We start from the raw sequence: 17,287 nt of genomic DNA on the forward strand, positions 1-17,287 counted from the left end.
GTGGAACTTAGCGGGGTCTCACACAGCATTTTATCAACAGGGTATGTTTCTGACTTTACCGTTAACTCTCCAGGCGCATGGACCTAGTCTTACTCGTCTATTATAGGACTCGGCACGAGCCAGGATCTATAAATAATTGTGAAAAAATAGGGAACAAAGGTGAAAAACTTCCTTTGAGAAATGAACCGAGCTTCAAACAGTCATGCTCCAAATGATCTTTACATAGCCACTGTGTCATTTCGTTTCCTATGGCAGACAAAACCATTGGCAATGTGTCTGAGCAGCTAGGAATATTCCGTCAGTCTGGGTTTTGTTTAGGATAAAGAATACAAACGCTTGTTTTTACTAAACGAATGGTTCTCCCGGGTCAGCGCGGAAAAAGTGCTTATGCCATTCTGATGCTTCGACCCAGGCAGAAGACACGCTCCCACGACAGAGCGCCGGCCCCGTGAGTGACACCTCCACACGATGGGGTCATAAGTGCCAACCGAGGGGCATGAGCCGAACCTCCGCTGCTTAGTCAACTGTCAAGACGGAACCAGGCCTCTGAAAATTCTGCACGTACATTTTCACATACAGCCACTGCCTTTTCAAAGAACCAGATCAACGTTAGAAGGAATAAAGTCACAGTAACGGGCAGTTTAGACAATTATTCGGTATAAGTCCAGGTTATTTTCCTATATCCATTAGACCGGGATGGTGGGGTGAGGGGTCGGGGGAGGGGAGGAAGGCTTACATCTAGACTCCACATTAGCTCCTTCTTTAAATGCTTGTAAACAGATGTTAAAGCTGGGGAGGCGATGTGGAATGGCTAGCTCTGTGCCAACACCGGGATAGTAGCTCATTTAATCCTTGCAGACGATACTGAGGATTATGGTATCGTCCTCACTTCACAGACAGAAAACTAGTCCGCGTAGGTAAAAGGACCTCGCCCAAGGTCACACACTGGAACTTGAACCTCAGCTATCTGAACCTGTGTCTTCATATGCCAAACTCTCAAGTCTTGGTCATGAGTTATAAATGCATGAATCGACGCACACAGTAGAGCGAGAGGAATCTAATCATGATCGGTTACCTTTTGGAAATTACGGTCACGTAATTTCCATAGCTTGATCTACCACAGCGGGGCTAACGCGCCGTTCTGAAAATCAGCTTTAGCCCAGGCCAGGGAGAGAAAGGGCATTATCAAGTCAGCCGTCGCAAAGCAAATAAAATCTGGTGAGAGGATTTGGATGTGGGAGGGGATTATTACATGTCTGGGATGATGAAAAAGAAGTTTGGGGCCAGCGGGAACCTCCGCCCAAGTGAGAACTGGCCCTCGAGCAGATACTGCAAGTTTAGGAAGGACGCACTGGCCGACGTTTGCGACAGTTAGTGCTGAGTCCTGTTTATTTTGCGGCCATCTCCATCTACCGGGCCTGCGCGCTCCGGGGAAAATCCAAAACATAACAGAATGGAAGGAATAGGGCAGTCAGGCAAAACTCTCGTCAGATTCTAGCCCGGACACTTAGGGAGTCATCTAATCTTTGAGCCTCTTTGCTCATCTGTAAAACGGGAGTACGAACGCCAGCTCCAACTTCAACACCAAAGTGTTGCCGTGAAAATGAACCGAAGCCACATACGGCAGAAGAGGGATCCTGAATCAGTGAATCATGAAAAGCCACAACTTAACCGTCACCACGTTGTAAAATCAGTTCATCGGTCGTCGTGGGGGAGGGGTGGATACGAGGAATCTAAACACGTATAATCTTTTATCTGAAAAACTTCTTGGGGATGATGCCTACCCTGGGTTTTCCTAGGAGGGAGACAGAAAGACGCACACCAAAGAATTATTTGTTCGACTTCGATGGGAGGTAAATTCCTTTACTTCTCACTTAGTGGTAAAGACCAGGAAAAGATCCAAAATGCTTAATTATAGGTTCTCTAGCACGCTCTTCCGGAGAATCCAAGGTCTATTCTCTAAGATTAAACACAAAATAATTGGAGAAACTAGAAAACGGACAGGCTGTTAAAATGATATAACAATATTACAGTTTTGTAAGAAAAGACTATTTCTAGGAGATGTGTGATGAATTTACCGGTGAAGTTCACTGATGTTTGCAACCTCATACGGTTCAGAAAAAATTATATATACAAATAAATAATAAAAATAATATGTATAGGGTGCCTGGCTGGCTCAGTTATTGAGGGTCTGACTTTTTCAGCTCAGGTCACGATCCCACGGTTGTGGGGCTGAGCCCCACGTCAGGCTCTACACTGAGCATAGAGCCTGCTTAAGGTTCTCTCTCTCTGCTCCTTTTTCCCACTTGCACTCTCTCTCCTTCTTTCTCTAAAAATAAAAATAAAAATAAGGGGCGCCTGGGTGGCTCAGTCGGCTAAGCATTTGACTTTGGCTCAGGTCATGATCTCACGGTTAAGTTCAAGCTCTACATCCAGCTCTCTGCTGTCAGCACAGAGCCCACTTCGGATCCTCTGTCTCCCTCTCTGCCACTCCCCCGCTCTCTCTCAAAAATGAGCATTAATTTAAAAATAATAATAGTAATAATTTAAAAATAGTACGTGTAAATAAAGCAAATATAGCAAAACACTAATTGTTGAACTTTGATGGCAGGTTTGTGGGCCGTGTTTAAAGTGTTCATAATAAAGCACTGGGGAACAAATAAAAACACGAGGTTGCATTTAGAGACTGTCCCATGTGAAATTTTCCATCTTTTCCCTTTTCCACCCATTGTACAGATGGTTGAGGCTGGGTGGTGGTGCAGAAAACTAACTGCAAGACGAGTTTTATCCAACTTTTGACACAATGTTATGTCACAGAGTCATTCAGCCAAATGGTGAGAAGTCAGTAACTAAGATCTACGGTTTTAAGAGTCTTGTGTGGGGGCCGGGAGAATATGAGCCTTTCCAATGTACCTAATCCAGGAAATTTATCTAGAGATATTTAAGGACATTTTGAAGACAGTAAGGCAACAACTGAAGAAAATAAGCCATGTGGTCTGCTGGGTTTAGAACAGATTCTCTTAAGTATGGTGCCTCATATGCTAATAATTAGCGCTTATCTATAAATGGGTACATTGATCTTAAGGTACATTGATCATTAGAACAAAAAGAATTGTGTAGGAAATAAGGCAAAGTCCCATACGATTTTAAGGTGTTCTTAAAGGACTACTAAAGACACCAAAAAGACTGCAAGTGAAAAGAAGACAAGAAGAGATTTTATAAAACCAGGAAGCAAAATGAAAAAAATGAAAACCCTCAAGAGACAAAATAAAATCACTTCATGAATTTATAAATGGTTTGCAGCCTACGAGCTGCAAAACAGCCTCTACATCTTTTGAGAAATGCCCACAGTTCTTTGGGAGAGAATGTCCCCCCAGGGCAGGTTCCGCACTTGAAGCTCTGTCCAAAGATCCCAGGAGAACTCCACCGACTTCTAAGAATATCGGACACTCTGAGAATGTTAAGGGAATGATCTAAGACATGGAAAACGTTTAAAGTCTTAGATTAGAGGCAACTGTCGAGGTTTCACAGTGGAAGACTGACCTATTTATGATGTGAACATCCGTGTGATGGGAGTGTTGCTCAGCAACTTCAATGTAAGTACAGAGTAAGCCGCGACAAAAACAGAATATTAAAACAAATTGGGAAGTTAATAAGTGAATATACTTATGACAATCTAAAAAATAGTCTGGAATACCAAAAAGACAATTATATTGGGATACTGGAATTCCATGTTTCCCACCCCTTTCCCACCCAGTTCTACCAAAAAAAAAATTGTTTTTTTTTACATTTATTTTTATTTTTGAGAAACAGACTGAGACAAAGCGTGAGCAGGGGAGGGGCAGAGAGAGGAGGAGACACAGAATCTGAAGCAGGCTCCAGGCTCTGAGCAAGCAGTCAGCACAGAGCCTGATGCGGGGCTCAAACCCACAAACTGTGAGATCATGACCCGAGCCGAAGTCGGAAGCTCAACCGACTGAGCCACCCAGGTGCCTCTCTACCAAAAAAAAATTTAATTATTATTACAAAAGAATGAAAAAAAAAAAGGATAAAAAAGTCATGGCTGGAAGGCAACTGATGAACAATCACATACAAAGAGTACTCAAGGTAAGACCTAACATGGGATATGAGACTAGATGCTCTAAGAACGGTCACCATCTCCAACAATTAATGGTCTCTGCTATTTTCACTGAACAACAACCTGTGCAAAACCACCCATTCTTTCCCTCCTTCTAATGGCAGGTCCCAAAACACATCCATCAAAGAAGTGCTCCCAGTAACAGCATTCTTGTTTATGACCAGCCTGCAGACATTACTCTCAAAGTCTCTTTTTGGCCGGAACTGATATGAAATATACTACTTCTCTAAAGTTGTGCGCTGTGTGTGTGTGTGTTTTACTATGAAAGAACAATGTCACTTAATTACTCACCTTTTAAAACCACAAACTCCTACATTTTAGCTTCTTAGGGAGTCCCCAACCTAGATGGGGACTAAAAAAAAATTTTAGGTTGCTTGTTTGAAACTCAGAAAACATTTTTTCCTAGAAATATGATAGTAATAAGGGAAATGGTCTGCCCAGCAAAGCCTCAGGTCCACAGTCTCTCCCTCAATTTCCTGGTCTGAAGACTAATGATGCTTCTTAATGCTTTCCAGAGCCTCCCACACAGGTCTCCATTTCCATCATAGAATTTTCTTCAGAGGGGTATTTTTAAGCTGGAAAACACTTTACTAACAATGTAATTTTTTTATCACTTAAAATCTACTACTTTGCATTTTCGCAACACAGATGACACAAGATTCACTTAAATTCCAGACGAAAAATATTTTTAAGCAATCAGAAAATTAGGGGCGCCGGGGGGGCTCAGTCAGGTTAAGTGTCCAACTTCGGCTCAGGTCATGATCTCACGGTTCATGGGTTCGAGCCCCAAGTAGGGCTCTGTGCTGACAGCTCAGAGCCTGGAGCCTGCTTCGGATTCTGTGTCTCCCTCTCTCTCTGCCCCTCCCCTGCTAGCGTTCTGTCTCTCTGTCTCTCAGAAATAAATAAACATTAAAAAAAAAAAAAAATGAAAACTAGAAAAAAAAGCAATCAGAAAATTAAAAACAAAGGGGTATAAAAGAACACTAAAGGGGCACCTGGGTGGCGCAGTCGGTTAAGCGTCCGACTTCAGCCAGGTCACGATCTCGCGGTCCGTGAGTTCGAGCCCCGCGTCGGGCTCTGGGCTGACGGCTCAGAGCCTGGAGCCTGTTTCGGATTCTGTGTCTCCCTCTCTCTCTGCTCCTCCCCCGTTCATGCTCTGTCTCTCTCTGTCCCAAAAATAAATAAACGTTGAAAAAAAAAAAAAATTAAAAAAAAAAAAAAAAAAAGAACACTAAAATGTCCTTAATAGTTTGTGGACGTCAAACATCAAAAGCAAGATGCTATTTTAAAATAATATAATGAGGGGCGCCTGGGTGGCGCAGTCAGTTAAGCGTCCGACTTCAGCCAGGTCACGATCTCGCGGTCCGTGAGTTCGAGCCCCGCGTCAGGCTCTGGGCTGATGGCTCAGAGCCTGGAGCCTGTTTCCGATTCTGTGTCTCCCTCTCTCTCTGCCCCTCCCCGTTCATGCTCTGTCTCTCTCTGTCCCAAAAATAAATAAAAAACGTTGAAAAAAAAATTTTTTTTAAATAATATAATGACTTCAGTTTAAAGATGGGTGAATTTTAATTTAATCCTTTCTGCATAAAACCAAATGGTAGTGAAATACCATGAGACTAAGTGCTGAAAAACTAAGTAATGAAACAGACATGTGAAACATGATTACAGTTTAAATTCTTTGGGCTCTTTTCTAAGCCCCCACTTTTAACACAGAATGAACTTTCCCAACCTAAGCACAAGAGTTAATCTTTACCACTTTACATCTAAAAGCTGTACTTTAGGAACATTCCGTGAGTTTTCACAGCTATTGGGAAAGCTTTCAAAAGAAAAAGTGGGGGGTTGAAAAGGAAAGACAGCTTTAGACTCTTCAGCATAGTGTAGCTGGTACGAATACTGGGTTAGACCCCAGGACTGACTACATTCCTCTATTTTTCTTCAAAAACCTTTTGGCATCTGATAGTTTCATCAGCCTTTCGGTGTCGAAACAAGTAACCTTTCCTCCCCATCGTGTTCCCGATGAATGAGGCCTAAGATTTCCTAGAGGCGGACCTCAATTATTGAGTCCCCTTTATATACAAGGCAACCATTCGTTTTAATCTCCCTTGGGGCCGGGATTCATGCTCCCAACTGAACTTTCACCAGCGTGCACAGGATGTTCAAAAAATGTCTCCAAAGCTCTCTTCTGGCCCATTCGGCACCATCAGAATGTACTAGAAGTGGCGGAAGAACGGGAGCACGAATTAGTCATATTTGATTCTCTCCGCCAGGGGTTCCTGCTTGTAATGGGAAATAATTTGAATTAGGATGGAACAGTTGATAAGAAGGAAGAACAAACCAGCTAACCAGATAAACAGAAAGGTGTTCTTTCCCTGAAACTCCAGGAGGTACGCAGGAGCCAGCCAGAGGGCCTGCCCGATGAACCACAGCATCAGGAGAACCACGGCGCGTTTCCACCGCATCCTCACCAGCGGCATCACCAGGGGCAGCAGGCAGAGGTACCAAAGAAAGTACTGGGAGGTGCAGACTTTGTTAAAAGTCACGAAGATGGCCGTGTGCAGGAAACAGCAGAAGACGAGGTCCCTGTAGTAGGCGAACGACACGGCCGACAGCAGGAGGAACTGCGGCAGGAAGGCGGCGAGGCCCAGGGAGAAGCTCCACGGGCTCTCCGCGGTCAAGTACAGCATGTAGAAGTAGGGCGAGAAGTTGTGCCGGATGTCCCGCCTCGTCAGGTGGTACAGGTAGGTGTGCTCCAGAAACTCCCAGCCGTATTTCTGGTAGAAGCCGAAGCTCAGGGCGAAAAACGTGAGCCCGGCGACGGCGACGAAGAGCAGCAGGGCCCGACTGCACAGCCTCTTGAGGAATTCGTACAGGCGGGCCTGGAAGGGGCAGCGGGGCCCGCCGGGGTCACCGGGGTGGCCGCCGCGCTCCGGGAGCAAGTGCAGGGCGATGGGCAGGATGTAGGTCACCGGGTACATCTTCATGTGCACGGCGAGGCCGTACGACACCGCGGCGCACGCCACCTGCCTCCTCGCGAGCAGGTACAGCGTCGCCAGCACCAGCGCCGCCACCATCGAGTCGGCGTTGCCGCGGCTGGACACCGCCATGGGCAGCGGGTTAAGGAGCCAGAAGACACAGTAGCCGCAAGCCCGGCGCCGGCCCAGCCCCTTGAAGAGCAGCAGGCGGTAGAGGAGGAAGGCGGTGAGCAGGTCGCAGCTGATGAACAGAAACTTCCCGAAGAGCTCGCACAGGTACACGTTGGGCGTGAGCAGCCAGCCCAGCAGCGGGGTGTAGCGGTACGTGGCCCGCAGGTACGGGGAGCGCCCCTCGGTGACTAAGCGCGCGGCGTCCGTGAACACCCGGTAGTCGACGTCCGTGTACCGCACGAGCAGCGTCCGGTCCTGGAAGACGCCGTAGAAAACCAGGGCCACCCGGGCGAGGAAGGCCACCCCGAAGACGCCGGCGGGCGGCACCCGCAGGCCCAGGAACCACTCTCCCCAGGGCTTGGTGGGGGCCATGACCGCGCGGCGCCTCAGCCGCTCAGCCCCAGCGCTGAGCTGCCTTCGAACGCCCGCCCTTCGCTCGCGGGCGCATCTCCCACCCGCCGGCCGCCAACCGAAACCTCGGCCGGGCGGTCGCTTCCGGCAGGAGGCCCCGCCCCCGCCCCGCTTCCGGTCGGAGGCGCCGCGCCGCGCTCTCAGTGGCCCGGCCGAGCGTGCCTTCCTCTGGATTGGCTGTGTCGCTGCCGCGCCTTCCCTCGGCGGGGGCGGGACTTCCGGTCCTTGAGGGAGGCGTGGTGCCCTGGCTCCCGGAGGGCGGCCGGCGTGGTCCCGGAGTCGCGGCGGCTTAGCTCTGCTCGTGCCGCCTGTTCCCCCGCCGCATCTCCGGTCAGCGGAGACGGAGCCTGGGACGGGACGAACTTCGGGCCGCGTCCCCCGGGCCGGAGACCCGCGGATGAAGGGAAGATGACCCGCGATCGCTTGCCGGGCGTCCCTCCGCCAGCCCGCCGGGAACCGGGGCGTGTGGGCCGGGCCCAGCGTGCGTGCCCCGTGAGTACTCGGGAAGCGCCTATATGTTGAAACTATGCTTCGTGTGCCCGGACTGGAACCGAACTGGACGGCTGCTGTTTTGTCCGGCAGCCCTGGGTGGGAGGGAGCGGGGAAGGTGTCCCCGGGTCTCGCCGCTGCGGAGTTGGCCCTTCCTTGTGTCAAGGTGGCCTTCCCGTCCCCAGCCAGCAATTCGACCCTTCCGGCCTTAAAAAGCACGTCCTGGCTCTCAGATTATGGTTTCATCCGCAGTGTGATGTAGTTGCCTCCTCTCCGCCGGGGGTGGACGGACTGGGGTGCAGGGGCCTCTAAGCTCTAGGTCGTTCCCGCACGAGACCCTGCCTGCTACCTAAGCCCTGGCCGGTGCCTGCCATCCCGGTGCTCCGGCTCTCTCTTATGGAATGACCAGTCTCTGTTACAGCATTTGTCGCACTGCCTTGTGATACCCGATTTTTTGTACGTCCCGCTTCCCTCGTTTTCCGTCGGGACGCCTTGAGTTCTTTGAGAACAGAGACTATCTTGTTTTTTTTCTGTGCCTCAGCGCCTAACACATTAGCAGGCTGGTAGTAGGCATTCTGTACAAGTTGAATTGATTTTGGACGTTCCCCTTTTTTTTTTTTTTTTAATCTAAAATTTTTATTCTTTTTAGCCGTCGTCACACCAGCTACCCGCAGTGGGGTTACCAAAACCAACCCTTCTCCACTCTCCAGTGCCCTGGTTTAGAGGGCTGCTTATAGGGTTATAGTTAGCCCGCTGCTGGCTGCCCGTCGCCCCATCACGTCTCCTTGGCAGGACAAAGCCAGGTGTGGCCCTCTGCTGTCTCTCTTCTTCCCAGCCTGCCTCCTGTTCAGCTAAGAGTTCTCTGTTTGTCTCAAGTGTCCTTAGAGCAGGGTGTGCGGGCACAGGGCCTGGAAGCCCCCGCAGGGAGCAACGGCAGGACACAGGCCACTCCTAGCAGCCGGGGGTTCACAACACACTTGCCCAGACTTCCAGAAAGCCCTACCCCCAGACGGACCTACAGAATGAGCACTTCCACGAGGGGAAGACCCTCTTCCTGGTCAGTCCCGTTGTGCCAGAGGCCGGTCACATGCTCATCTCTATGCACATCTCCTGTAACCCTCATGACAAGTCTCCTTTTATGGACAAAGAACCTGAAAACCAAAGCGGTTAGTGCCTTGCTCGGCGTTCCCAGCTAGAAGCCCAAAGGTAGGTCTCCCTGCCACGTGCACATAAAAACTGCCTCCGCGGCAGCTGTGGGGCACATGGGGCTACAGACCGTGCTTAGTGCTCACTGTTGTGAGCACTGAGCGTGGAAACAGCCATTTCCTCTTTGCCCCAACGTCACAGGTGCAGCAGAACAGCAGGTCCGGCACCTGCAGGGCAATCTGGATCGTCCTCTGACCAGAGTCCCTCTAGGGCGGCATCCTCGGCGGACTCCCTACTCCCAGCCCTTTTCTCTCTCTGATGTCCTTCACCTGTCTCAGCTTCTGCCCCCTTCCTCCCCGTCCCCCCCCCTCCCCCGACCGTGCTCCCCTGAATTTCTCACCAAGGACTCCAGCCCATTAGCTCTTTCCCTTCTTGGACACTCACTGCACTTAGTCTGCAGAACCACCGGATGTCCTCATGTATTTCAGGTTCTATTCGTAACCTTTCAACGAGATTGTTGGGTTTCTGAGGTTAGGGACGATATCTTATCCTTAGTTTCTTTTCAGTCACTCATAATTGACTGCCATGTTAGGCACATTAGAAATGTCGGGCAGATATTGACTTCCAGGTTTTACAGAGTAGGTGAGGCCATTCAGCCTCAGCGTGCAGCTCCCACGACTGCTCTCCCTTGCCCCGTTCATCCATCACGCAATTTACATTTATCCTGTGGATGAACCGTATTAATCGTATTAACACTCCATGTTTATATCCCGATACCTTTTTCTCCTTTTGTGTGCCTCGGTGTAATGACGTGCCTTATGTGGATAGTTCCTTTTAACTGTCGTTTTGGTACCGTGGCTGCGTCTGTAATGACAGCGCATCACCCTGCTGGTGATGGTGGTGACGATGACTTCAAACAGCCGGCTTTGTTGAGGCCTTGTTTGCAGTGTGTCAGGCATCGTGCTCGACACTTACCACGCAAGGTGGATACCCTGCCTTCCCAAATGAAGAAAGCAGGACTTAACGGAGGTCAAGTAATTTTTTCCTAAGTCACATCATGACCTAAAGGCAGAGCTGGAAAGCAAAAGCAATTCTATCTGGCTCAGATCTTCTTTTTTTTTTTTTTAATTTTTTTTTTTTTAATGTTTATTGATTCTTGAGAGAGAGAGAGATTGAGCAGGGAGGGGCAGAGCCAGAGAGGGACACAGAATCCGAAGCAGGCTCCAGGCTCTGCACTGTCAGCACAGAGCCCGATGTGGGGCTCCAACTCCTGAGCCGTGAGATCATGACCTGAGCCAAAGTCGGACGCTTCACCGACTGAGCCACCCAGGCTCCCCTGGCTCAGATCATTTCTGACTACCGTGTGGCTAACCTGCAAATAAAATGTTGCTGGTGCACTCTGATCTCCCTCTCTGCCTCCTCTCATTGATCTCTTGTATGCATCGTTCTCATATTTACTCTCACTGTGATCCTTGCTCTGATGATTCTTCTCATCTGCCAGTGGTACATAAGTGAGGCTTAGTCCCAGAAAGTTAGGGGAGGAGGATGTCTGAGGATTAACTAAGGGTTCCTCTGGCGCAGTTGGTTTAGTAGTGTGGCAGAAAGGCCCCAACCATCTGACCCTCTAGAGCTTATTTATTAATAGGTGGGAGGCACCATATTGGACAGATAAGGAAACAAGAAACAGCTAACCAAAAGAAACTCAGCTTGGAGTACTGCAGTCAAAGGGCCGAGATACAGACAGTAATTGAGGACTGAAGAAGGGACTGGAGTTCAGGCAAATAGATTGGACGGGGAGGTCCAACTTCTGTTCCTTGCTTCTAGGTGGGACAGAACCACAGGCTTAGAGGGGCCCATACCGAGCTTTGGGCATTGGGCTTAGGGATTCTATTTCTCACCTCCTCCCGGAAGAGCTACCATTTTTTCAAAGCTCACGTGTGGATTGCCTCTTGAGCAATTACTTAACACTTCCCCCTTTCACTGTCTGCCTCTAGGCTCTCACCCTTTTAGAGCCCATGGCTAGGGAAAGCATGCAAGTGCGTAGCTTGTCCCTAGCTAGCCTCCTCCGCCGGTGCCTTGACCTTGGTCATCATCCTGTCTTGCCCTCATTACCTTTCCAGGTCTACTCTCCCATCTTTTCTGCCCTGTTCTGGGCAGCGTCACGCGGCCTTCCCTGCCCTCTGGCTCCCCCATCAGAATAGGCCGGTGGGGGGGACTAGCAGATCTTTGGCAGTGGCTGAGTTCGGCTGCCCGAGACCCTGACTTCCACTGGAGCTACTCCAGCCCCCTCCCTTTGGCTCCAACTCTCACCAGGTTCCAGTAACCTTCCGGGCAGGTTTAAGACTGCTAAAGGCTTCCTGCTGTCGGGAGTCCCTGGGTGCCTCACCAGCCCTTGTTGGTTTATTAGCCCTGCCCACACCTTTGTAAAAATGCCTTCACTGAGTCCTCTCCATATTAGCCCTTGGAGTGCACCATCTGGTTTCTGCTGGAATACTGATCGATTCAGTCACTCTTTTTCATGGATCTTGCTTATATTTCCTGCTTTGTCATTTCTTTTTGATCGACTCCTAATTCTTTTCAGGCTCAGCATCCTGTACCTTAGTCCAGACCTCCAACAACTCCACTTAATCATACGTCCTGACCACCTACACTACACGAGGGTCTGTGGTGCTTACCTTCCCGCCCACCCCCCCCCCCGCCCCTTCCCCCAGGCTTTTGTAGGTCTTTTAACTGGTTTAGTGTCTCCTGTCTCTCAATTCTGCTGCTAGGCTGATAGCCATAAACAGCACTTTAATTAGATCCTTTCCTTCCTCAAACATTTTCAATGGCTCCCAACTGCCTACAGAAAAAAATCATGGGCCATTTAACGTGCCATTCGGTCCCTCCATTGCCCTACCTTTGCCATCTATTCACCTATAAAGCCCTCTGTTGCGGCTTTATGCTTTCTTCCTGCCATGCTTTTGCTCGTGCTATACCATCTACAAAGGGCCGAATTTCTTTTCACTTACTTAACTACTGTTGGTCCTTGGATGCCGGATTCCAACCTCTACTCCTATGTCAACTCTCCCTAGACCTTAACTAGTGGAAATGATCTCTCGTTGTAGAACAGTAGAGTTTAGTGTCTGTTCTATTTTTTTGTTTGTAATCAGTTAATTGCGTCTTGCCTTAGGAGATCTGCTACCTAAGTCTTCTGTGGGCGTTTAACAGACGTATGAGCTCCACTGCATACTAGCGGTGTGAACTCCAGGCAAGTTCCTTCCCTCCCTCTTCCCTTCTTCTTGAGTATCATACATGCAGGTCCTGGGCTAAGTGCCAGCCGTGCCCGTGACCAAACCCTGACATGAGTCCCATTCACATGGTACTTAAAGTCTGGTGAGCAAGACCGACATCAGTGAGATCCAGTCACGAGTGAAGTGGCCGCTCTGATAAGTGCTATGAAAGGGGGGTATGTGGCGAAGCCATAGCTTTTTTTTTTTTTTTTTTTTTAATGTTTACTTATTTCTGAGACAGAGACAGAGCATGAGCAAGGGAGGGGCGGAGAGAGAGAGGGAGACACCGTATCCGAAGCAGGCTCCAGGCCCCGAGCTGTCCGCACAGAGCCCTACGCGGGCCTCGAACTCACACACCGCGAGATCGTGACCTGAGCCGAAGTCGGACACTCAACCGACTGAGCCACCCGGGCGCCCCAAGCCATGGCTTTTAACAGGCGTTTTGGTCTGAGAAGGGCGTCGTAAGAGTTAGCAAGGCTTGGGGTTGGCGGACAGGAGGGAGTTGTGCAGGAGAGCAGAGCAAAGCCCAGTGAGGCCGTCCATCCCTCCTGGCCGGTGTCATGTCTTCTATCCCTGTTCCTCGAATGGTACTCTTACCATCCACATAAGAGGAACTCAGCATTTGCTGATGTTTCTTGAACGTTCCATCAAATGTGTTCTAGCCAGACCTCGTAGATTGTTATCATCCCTTGCCTGGTGCTTGTCCCTGTGAAGTATTATTGTCCCCCGAGGTCTCACTCTCTAGCACGTGTTGTGAATGGCATACCTGGTCCTTAGCGGATGCTACCTGCCATTGGCCTCGGTGCCCGTGACTTGTTGCTCTGTCTTGTTTTCCACACAAGTTTGCAAGTTTCTTCAAAGTTTGAGGGACTGGATGTTTCGTACATCCTCCGTCCCCCGTGTCTTACGACTGGCTCGTCCCTAAACTAGTGTTGCCGAAATGTCGTGGGTAAAACATCTGTTGACGATGATACGAGACCCGTATTCTCCCTCCTCCTCCCTCTGTCCTTCCATTTCTAGGGAACAGGAGTCAGTGACTCCGGGATGTGTTACTTCTTGTCAGAGACGGTTCGGGACCGGGGGCCGACAACCAGATCTTTTTCGGGTGAGTGCTGGGTAAGCGTAGAAGAGAAACCCATTTCTCCGAATGTCGGGGCAAGATGCCCACAGTTAAGTGAACGGGCTTGGAGAGCCTCGAGGATGTGTGAGGAGTGCGTGCACACGGTAGCATGGAAGGGAAATCGGGCGTGTGAATCACCGGCTGGAAGGGCACAGTGCCCGGGACCCAAAGCACCTGGGCTTTCCCAGATTGAGCTGAGCCAATATCCAGATTTCTGGGTCTTTAAAAAAAAACCAAAGTCGAGTGTGAAAGGGATTTGCTAAACTAAAGGCCCCCAAGGTTGATGAAGGGGGCTCCCGGAAGGAGGGAGGGAAGTGGGAAAGGGGAGGGGCCTGGCCACATGCTCCCTTCTTCCCTCCCCGCCTCACTCCACCCTCCCTTCCCTCAGGCCTGTGAGTTCGGCCCGTACTAGGATTGGCTTTGACTTAGAGCAGAGATTCGTCCCATTTTGTTTAGCAGCATGTTCTGAACAGACTAAAATAAAATAAGCCAAAGAAGCTCACGTCTTTTTTAACCAGGTAAAAAGAGCTGGTTTCATCTGAACGCGGGGAACGGAAAAGCCGTCCCTGGACACGTGTGCTTCGGCAGAACCGGCCGATCCGAAGCCCACGGGCCGTGCGGACGCTACAGCTGGGTTTTCTTACAGAGACACTAGGTTAACCGGCGCGGGGAGGACCCGGTAGCAGCCGAGGGGAGGGGGCAGCGTCCCCGACTTGCAGCAGCGGTGTGAGAACTGCCTGCCCCTCCCTGCCGGGGCCTCACAGGGAAATCTTTGCACGGTCTTCTTAGCTGGCAGGGGTGGGCCGTGCCTAACGAGGTGAAGCACAGAGTCAGGATTTCAGAAGCCTCCCGTGGCACTGCACCCTCCCCTGGGGCGGGTGGCCCCACTCCCCCTTTTCACCCCGCCCTCCCCGGTGCCCGGTGCCGCTAGTAGGACTCCCGGCATAGACAGTGTCGGGGCCGGATGCAGCCCGGGCGAGGGCTGGGGCTCTGCCTCGGGGCTCGTCCGCAGCCCAACACCTGTGCAGTCCTGGCGTTTGGAGTCTAGGGTGGAGACGTCCCCATCCATGCCTCCCATCCCCCCGGGGGGTCAGCTTCTGGTGTGACAGCCCCCCCACCCCACCCGCGCCACGGGGCTGGGGCTGCAGTCCCCCTCCCCCCCCCCCCCCCCCCTGTCTCCACCCCTGTAGAAGAAGGAAATACAGCGGACTTCAAGACCAGGAAACAGAAGGTGCTTTTTATTTTAAAACCAAAAAAAAAAAAAGTGCTACAGTGACAGGACACTGCTGGGGCGGAGCGCGCAGCGTAAGTGGACTCTAGATGCCCATGGCCCAAGCGTCCTCCCCCCGTGTCCTCCTGTCCCCCTCCTCCCGGGCCTCAGCACGCAGGGGTTGTCAGCAGCCTCATGGGCGTCTGAAGAGCGGCTTCCACGCCTCCCTCTCCCGTCCTCAAACCTGAAAGCCTCATCAGCTGTCTCCGCACGGAGACCAGGATCACTGGGCAGAAGTCTGGAAATCTGGGGAGCCCTCCCCCCGAACCAGAGCAACAGAACTGCCCCCGTGCTAAGATCTCCTTTCTGTACATTCAGTATATTTGGTCCTATAAACATCTATATACATACATCTGTCTACATATATATATTATCTCTGTCGCTTTCTCCTTAGGTAAACCTTCCATTTGTACCATGTGCTACTTCCCAAGCCTCCGCCTACGACTCGTCCGCTCGTCCAAGGGAGACTCCGGCTTCGTGATTTCGCCAGGTCCCTCAGCACCACCCTCTGTCTTCGTCACACCCTGAGTACCCTCCCTGTCGCTTGTTTGCCCGTCTGGAATCTCCCGGTTAACGTGGGTGCCCAGTGCTCTCCTGACATCCCAAGTCCATGGTTGCTGTGGTCAGGGGACCCACTGCTCACCAGACGTGGCTGCTTATAAAGCTTGTCCGACAGCCGGAGAAAGGATTTCAGCTCCGAGGAAGAGGGGGTGATACGAAGAGCCGGTTAGGGTGGGGGGGAAGCGTTGTCCTCCAGGGAGGCTCATGGCTGAGGAAGCCAGGTTGTGTTAAAAGGACAGTATGATTTAAAGTGCAGCTTAGAGCAAAGTCTGGGGTCTGGGAGGAGAATCAAAAAGGTTAAGGCAGAACATGTCCTTATTTTGTTATGCAAGAATCTGAGTCCGGGGGCCTAGAATAGACAGCGGGGCACTCGGGAGAGAGGATTTCCCTCAGGAGGGACACAGCCGTGCACAGAAGAAACTAGCACAGGATGGCTTGCTGATGGAGAAGGTACACGCACGCGCACACGCACACACGCACGCACGCACACACTGTCCAGTATTTTGGGCCCTTACACACAGAAAGAAATCAGGTAAGTCTAACGTTGAATAAAGTCGAGAGCCCAGAAACTGGCTCTTTGCCTTCTGTTCTCTGTATCAGATTTTCAAGTTTTTCTGGTTCTCGTTTTCTTGAGAGCTAGGGGGCGTTGGTGGGGTTTACGGTCAGGGAAGAACGAAGGGTCTTCAGTTTCAAAACGGAGTTGAGTTCAAGGAGAGCTGCGTAGAAGAGGGTCTCGTGCAGTCGCGTGAGCCGTGACCACAGGTCCAGCCTCAGAACCGTGCGTTTCTTCCGAAGCTCGGCACGCAAACGCGTGTCCACGGCCTGTGCGAGTGTTGGAGCTCGTAACGGTTGGCTGAGTCCACCTTAAACTGCCACTGCATTCGCACAAGGACTCTATGCCAAGCCACCGTGGGGGCACGGGGGCAGTTCCTTGGCACCTAAATGAGACCAGGAGGCACTCTTGGGGTTTGGGGCTTTAGAGAACGTTCTGGTGCCCAAACGCCCTTCTTGGCCCCTCCCACAGTCCCCACCAGGGAACAAGGACTGGCCTGAGGTTGATCTAAAGCGTACCCTTTAACTTCTTCCTCTTCACGGCAGAGGGGAGTGGAGATGGGACCGGTGCCCACTTTGCCCAAGTCTCGGGAATGGCTCAGGGAGACCCCGGTGGTTGGGTCAGGAAATATAGTCTCCCTCCCTCCCAGCACTGCCTAGTGAAACAGCTGAGACTTCAGAAGGGTGACAGGGAGAATGGTGTCCACCAGCCAGAGTTCTGCCCCAGCCCAAACCCTAATAAAGCGCCCCCAATTCCCAGAGGCTCCACACAGCAGTCTGGAGGTCTGAGAATGTACTCATCCTGCATGGTAGGGTTAATGTCGCTTTCCTTGGGAATCTGTGCCCTGTAAGTACCTGGAACACCATTTCCAGACCTTTCCGTGGGGGTTGGGAACATACCGGCAAGGGCCATCCCATCCACGGGTCACAGGAGACAGATCCCCCCCAGGGCTGTCTGGAGGATAGGGTCAGGGCTTTGGACTAGGGCTCTGCATTCGTCACTCCACACCGAAGGGTTCAGATTCCGGGATGGGCGCCCGTCAACCTCTATTCTCTGAGAGAAGAGGCGGCTTTGTGAGAAAACTGGGTATCCTAAGACAGGGTCCACTGGAGAAGATAGAAAGAGGAAAACGGGGGTGACCAAGGTTCTAGTCAGAATGTGCCAGCAGAAATTACACTATGAGAAACCCT

General features: G+C 51.0%; 1 protein-coding gene, 1 long non-coding RNA gene and 1 other non-coding gene across 3 annotated transcripts; 1 reads left to right on the forward strand and 2 right to left on the reverse strand.

The window, feature by feature from the left end:
- Positions 1 to 5,682: 5,682 nt before the first annotated feature.
- Positions 5,683 to 7,786, reverse strand: PIGM (phosphatidylinositol glycan anchor biosynthesis class M). The gene has a single exon (XM_025915263.2). The coding sequence runs from the start codon at positions 7,648 to 7,650 to the stop codon at positions 6,376 to 6,378; it is 1,275 nt and encodes a 424-aa protein (XP_025771048.2). The 5' UTR covers positions 7,651 to 7,786; the 3' UTR covers positions 5,683 to 6,375.
- Positions 7,787 to 9,396: 1,610 nt separating this feature from the next.
- On the forward strand, positions 9,397 to 14,629 carry LOC147572264 (uncharacterized). Its single transcript, XR_015246091.1, has 3 exons — positions 9,397 to 11,991; positions 12,474 to 13,698; positions 14,232 to 14,629. It is a non-coding gene; the product is annotated as an uncharacterized LOC147572264 (long non-coding RNA).
- LOC112851830 (small nucleolar RNA SNORA43) lies at positions 9,437 to 9,563 on the reverse strand. Its single transcript, XR_003222825.2, has one exon. It is a non-coding gene; the product is annotated as a small nucleolar RNA SNORA43 (small nucleolar RNA).
- Positions 14,630 to 17,287: the final 2,658 nt, after the last annotated feature.

Source organism: Puma concolor, chromosome E4, assembly GCF_028749965.1.
Source record: "Puma concolor isolate L17-30 chromosome E4, mPumCon1.1.hap2, whole genome shotgun sequence".
NCBI classification, from domain to species: domain Eukaryota; kingdom Metazoa; phylum Chordata; class Mammalia; order Carnivora; family Felidae; genus Puma; species Puma concolor.